A 6,000-nucleotide genomic window follows, 5' to 3' on the forward strand; every position below is an offset into this window, starting at 1 on the left:
GTCAAATTTCCCATTATTTCATTAGAATTTTTTTAATGTTGTTTGAATCATAATCAATAATCATACACATTGTGATGGGTTGTTCTATTTTTATATTTCTTTTTTAATCAATAAGCTTTTTTGGCATCTCTTTTTGTTCCTAGAAACTTATTTGAAGGAACTGGGTTGTTTGTACTCTGGATCTTGCTGACTTCATGTTATGGTAGAGTTTATAGCATATTCCTTACCCCTCTATTTCTTGAAAATTGGAGGCATTCTTTCTTTCATTGTTTTTCTTTTTTTTCTCTTTTTTCAATTTTGTTAGTTCTAGCTATCATTTTAATGGTTGGCTAGGTTTTGCCCCATATTTGGCCAACAGTTTGCCTTATTGTGGTTTCCAGGCTTTTATCCAAGGGCCTTTGCATTTTCCTCTAGTGCCACATAATAATCAAAACTTTCCAGTCTTGCATTTAAATAGCCTGTGCACCAGTCTTTTTATTGAACTGTGCTTCTTACCATGATGGTGCTACTCCAAACATGCTGGCTCATTAATTTTGCATTTAAAAGGTGTTTCTGGATCTGAAAATGATATTCTTTATGTGGTCTTTCGTTTTTCCTGAACAGGAGAACATAACCCGGAAGCAACTAGACTTGAACCTAGTGCTTTACTCTCCTTTTCCCACACACAAGTCATCTCCACTTAGGACAGAGTAGCTGCTCTTACTTTTGGTAAGATAATGGAAGTGCAAGTTGAAACTCTTCTTTCTCCTAATTTCATTATCTGTTGCTCTAGACGATATAACCTGTATACATGGTTGTTAAGTGGTATAGCTGTGAATTATTTATCTTTTTACTTGAAAGCAACAATGAGTCCTCATGTGCTATAGATTTTGTCAAAGCAGTGCATTGTGTGACATAAATAACTATTTTTGCATTAAGTTTTGAAATCAAACCCTCACGTAGGTTTGTTACAGAAGCAGTGAAATATGGTTGAACTAATAGTAAGGAAAGAATGGCATACATAGTACAATAATCTTTCTCCTGAATTCTGAAATTATATAATAGTTTAGAAGTTGAGAGAATGACATAACTTATAACTTAAAAGAAAGAGAATTTTTCTCAACTAAGTGTTCTAGTGATGCTAAGTTAATCATATATAGGATTTTTACCAATTGGAATCCATTATGTAAATATTTTATTTCCTGATATTTTAGAGGTCCTAAGACCCAAAGAACACAATCATGGAAATGATATTATAAACCATAATTTAATGATATATTAGTTAACTGGCAGTTTGAAAACATTACATAGTTTATCAACTTTTTCAAAAGTCTCCATCTTTTTAACAAAGCTATTAAAAACTAAACTTCACTTCATTATCAAATTACTCAAAAGGTATATTTGCACTCTGATATATATTGTCAAATAGATTCTGAAATTGGTAGATAAAAGTTCATATGAGCCTCAGAAGGGGGAACTAACTTTGGCACTTGTCTAGGAATAACTGAGCCTCTGGAAAGAAGATAAAAGGTTATTTATAATCTTAAACCTTAGTGCTGTTTGAGTCTGATCCAGTCTGTGGCCGGCTCTAAACTACCCAAAGTAGCATGGGCCAAACCAGAACAGGATCCTAGTGTAGGCCCCCATGAATCTCCAAATTAATTCCAGGCTAACTATTAGTCTCACACAGCAAAAAGAAACATGAAGAAGTTCAACATGACTCTAGGGTCAGAGATGTGGGTGTGAATTCTAGCTACATCATATATAGCTGTGTGAAATCAGGCAAATTTCTAACCTCTCTAAATCTCAGGTTCTTATTCTATAAGTAGCAATAATAAAGTATATATCTCATTTGGTTGTCTTGAGGATTAAATGATAATATACCAAGCTTCATACTGTTTTTGACATATGATATCTTCTGAATAAATGTGAATTGTTTTCATCATTGTCATTATAATTATCTTTAATTTATCATGGCCAGAATCAAAAGATGTTGTTTCCCTAAAATCCTTTGGTGTTCAACTTGGTCCTAGTTAATCTATTGCTCTGTACCTAAAAGACAGCTCCATACCTTGCATTACTTCCTTTCATTTGTCAGATGAAGTAATCCAGCTAGGAACATGCAGTGGAAATCTTATATGAAGAACTCAGTAAAGTTTAGAGACATGCCCTGCATTAGGCTTGAATAAGCTCTGGGATAAGCCACAGGAGACATGAATTGTATCCTCAGACCTCCTCTAATTATTAACGTCCATGGGAGAGTCATATAACTGTATGGGCCTCAGTTTTTCAAAAACTGAGTGACGACAGTGGACTAGAGCTAAAAGGCTACTTGGGTCTAACTTTCTTAAGTGCTATAAGGTGTTTGTTTGCTTTGTGATAAATGGATCATAAAAGTAGTCAGTAGATGTCATAGGTGACTAGTGCAGTGTTTACATTTCAGTAATGTGTCCAAAAGTGGTGCAGAAGAAATATAGCAGATGAGAGGAAAGAATAGTCCAGGCTGGACCAAGGCCCTCTACAAAAGTACACTTCTAAAAGAAGGCTAGATGAGACACAAAAAGTGAGAATCATGAAGACAAAATGAAAAGTGTATAGTAGAGCAGCATGCAAGAAACTTTAGATCCCCACTGAGAATGACTGTGGTACTAACCTTAAAAGTTAGGCTCACTTGATCTGGCAGTCTAATTATCATTTGAGAAATATGATTAATAAATCATTCCAAAAAAATGATAAGAGCACATAATTGATGTTCAGATGATACAGATCCTATGAACTATTAAGGCCAGGGAGTAGGAAATGACCATCACCCAGGAACTAGGTGGCATTTTTAATTTATTACTAATTCAATGATTTTTAATGGATGACTCCAGGAGGTCTTCCAGGGACACTTTAAACTCTCGTATGGGGATAACACAGAAACAAAAGTTCTGTTTCACATTTAGGAATTCTCCTGTAAATGTTTTATGCATTAAGTACAAAGGTCTACAGAGCATAATCTACAGTCAAGCCAAAAATGTTTTGGCCAACTGACCTCCTGAATCAGCTGGAAGTCCTGTGCAGAGGTGGAGAAATATATTCATAGGTATCTTAGTAACTCGTGCAGAGCTAAGCAAAAGTTTTTATAGATAGCACTCTTTAGGACAAACTAAAGGCCACATGACTCAGAATTTCTAAGGAATAGAAAAAAGTCCTGTTTCTGTTTAGTTAGTTAGCAAATTCTCAACTAAAATTGGTGAAGAGTAAGCCTGATATCGTCTTACAGAAAAGAGAAAACACAAACTAGATTTCAGGGAGCTCACTTCTAATCTTGGCAATACTGTGGTCTTGAACAAGTTGCCGAACATCCGAGCTACAGTCTCTATTTCTGCCAAATGGAGATAATAATGCTGACTTAATTGAATTGTGTGAGGTTTAAATAAGTAAACGCACATAAAGTCCTGAGCAAAATACCTGATACACGTAGAAATCTCTCAGTAATTGTTTTTGTTAATTTGGGATGTCAGACTAAATGTCTCAATGGAAAGTACAAGTAAGACATTTCTCCTTATAAATATAGAAAACCTCCAACTCTGAAATCACTGTGTGTCCATAGTAATGTCTACCCACAAAGCCAAACCTCACGTTCTATTTTTCAGTTGTCTGGTTAAAAACAAACCAGCACAGCACTCAACTTGGAAGCCTTGGAGAGCACCACCTGTCTAATTTTCTTACAGCTGTCAGAAGCAAATTTTAGATCCACCTCCCAAATTTTTACCCCAACTAGAATCAGATTGTGTCTGTTTTCAACATGCTTTAGTTGTTTTAAAGGGTATTTTTACTTTAAGAAATATATATATAATTATATATAATATATATCTATACATTTATATCTAAGCATATATTTTACATATAATATATATGTAAAACAATTACTATGATGGTGAAATAATAAAAATTATATGCTTTACTTATAGCATGTATCTTTTCAGAATAAACATTGAAACAGAAAATATTTGTTTTAATATAAAGATAGAATTCATCATTTGGGGGGTAAAGAAGCATGAGCGTGTAAAAAGAATCAGAATACAGCCACCTTTAAATTGCTTTATTTTGAAAATCACGTCACTCTACAGTGATTTTCTGCAATTCCAAACCTTCACTCTGAATTTTTACCAGTAGTAAAATATAAGCAAATTTGGTGGGAGGACTTATGTCTCAAATTGTATACAAATCTACATGCCCATGTATTTATATATTCCAGTTAAAAAGGAAAAATAAATTTAAGATCTCCATTTTAAAATATCATTAGGCAAAATGCTCCAGATCATTTTTCTAAGTTTAAACATGAAATGCAAAATTTTAAGTTCATTGTGGCCTCCATCCTTGCAAGCCTTGTATTTTTGCTAGGTAAGATACCAGCCATGCTACATGACCACAGCTATTTATAGAAGTGTGGGTGACACACGTAACTAGTGGAGCCTCTGGCATAGCAAAAAAGTTTCCACATGCAAATTTTCTGAGAAACCTCTTCTCACTCCCCCAGTACATGGGTCTGTCTGCCTCTCAGCTCCCAGATCTACTTCTCTGATCCCCTATAGAACTTGTTCAAGACAATGACCTAAAAGCAACATTTTAAGTCAACACATTGACCGTCAATGTGACCGTCAATCTCCACCTTTTTAATCTAGTTGATACTCCCGGAAAACGGTAGCAGTACCTTCAGCAGTGATCTCAGTCATGGTGGTTCCAGAGGGGAAAGGCAGCCAGAAGTTCTGGTCAAGCGGCACTCTGCAGAATACTTTAGGATTCAAGAACTCTGCTGGGGGGGTTCTGGGTGAAAAGTGAGGGCTCTTGGTTTTCCTGGCTGTTCCTGCTGCTCCTTTGTTGTCTTCTTGAACTTGTCTCTTCTCTGCAGAGTTCTCCCCCTGGAAACAACCTGAGCCCTTTCCAAGCAACACTTGTGGCTCAGGCAGAAGTATCAGCTTCGAATAAAAATAGCCTCATCTCCCCAGGACTCTTCAGCACTTTTTTTTTGGCACTAGGGAAACACACACACACACACACACATACACACACACACACCAGCTCTCCAGCCCCAAAGAGAGATAGGCAATAAAAAAAGAAAGAGAGAAAAAAGGCAAAGGAACTAAAAAGTACTGACTAAGCCCTTACAGTTTTCTTAAGATAATTACAGATCTTGGGGTCTATGTCAGAAAACATGAAATAAAGATTCAAAAGTAATCTTATCCATGATAGCTCAGATTTATTCTTAGTGCCCTTAATGCTCAGAACATTCCTCTTTCCCTTATTTGGTGTGGGGAGGGTCCTGTAACGTCTAGCAGAGGCAAAAGGGAGGGTAGTCTTAAGTCATTTTCTCCACCTTGATTCCCTGTGAGTCTAAATCCACTTAGCCCATGTAGTTATTTATATAGGGCAACACTTCAAGTTGCAACTATTAAGTCCTGAAGCTTCCCTGTAGGAGATTAAGACTTTTCCAAACACTAGTGAATAAGAAATATGTAATACGAAGTTAATTGATACTTGAGAACAGATGAATTCCTAGATTTTTTGTTCACTTTTATATCTTACTAAAAGCAAAGTATTGGGATTTATTCATGCAATAAAAGAAAGGTGATACAACGTTTAGAAATCCACAGCCCACATTTTAGTAAAAGATTTCAGCTTTTCCTTACCTCAGCTTCAAGAAAAATAAAATAAAAATGATCATAGCAGCTAACAATTAGCCAGATTGGCTGATTAGCATTTCACCTTTCCGCTCCTAGCCAGGTGTTACTGAGCAGAGAAATGTTCAACGGTTGGTAGTTGGAAGGAGCAGAATCAAAGGGCATCGATAATCACAAATTCTAGCCAATCTGTGAATAAGCAAGGGCTGACCATCCTTGTCTTCTATTTTTTTCTCATATGCAACCTAACAAATGTTTGTAGTTGAACTTTTAGCCTTAGCTTGCTGCCCTTGGTTGTCAGAACCTCTTGAATTTGTATGGTATTTCGGAGATCATAAAGGAAAGTCACGCATGT

At 35.9% G+C, this 6,000-nt stretch overlaps 1 protein-coding gene across 1 annotated transcript in view; it reads right to left on the reverse strand.

Annotated features, from left to right (window-relative positions):
• Positions 1-5,006, reverse strand: part of TRDN (triadin) — a 254,454-nt gene extending 249,448 nt beyond the window's left edge. The window contains exon 1 of the mRNA XM_087817589.1: positions 4,679-5,006. Within this exon, the coding sequence (XP_087673715.1) occupies positions 4,679-4,700 (22 nt within the window). The 5' untranslated portion in view covers positions 4,701-5,006. The remainder of the gene's footprint in view (positions 1-4,678) is intronic.
• Positions 5,007-6,000: the final 994 nt, after the last annotated feature.

This window comes from Miniopterus natalensis, chromosome 5 (assembly GCF_054644295.1).
Source record: "Miniopterus natalensis isolate mMinNat1 chromosome 5, mMinNat1.hap1, whole genome shotgun sequence".
NCBI lineage: Eukaryota > Metazoa > Chordata > Mammalia > Chiroptera > Miniopteridae > Miniopterus > Miniopterus natalensis.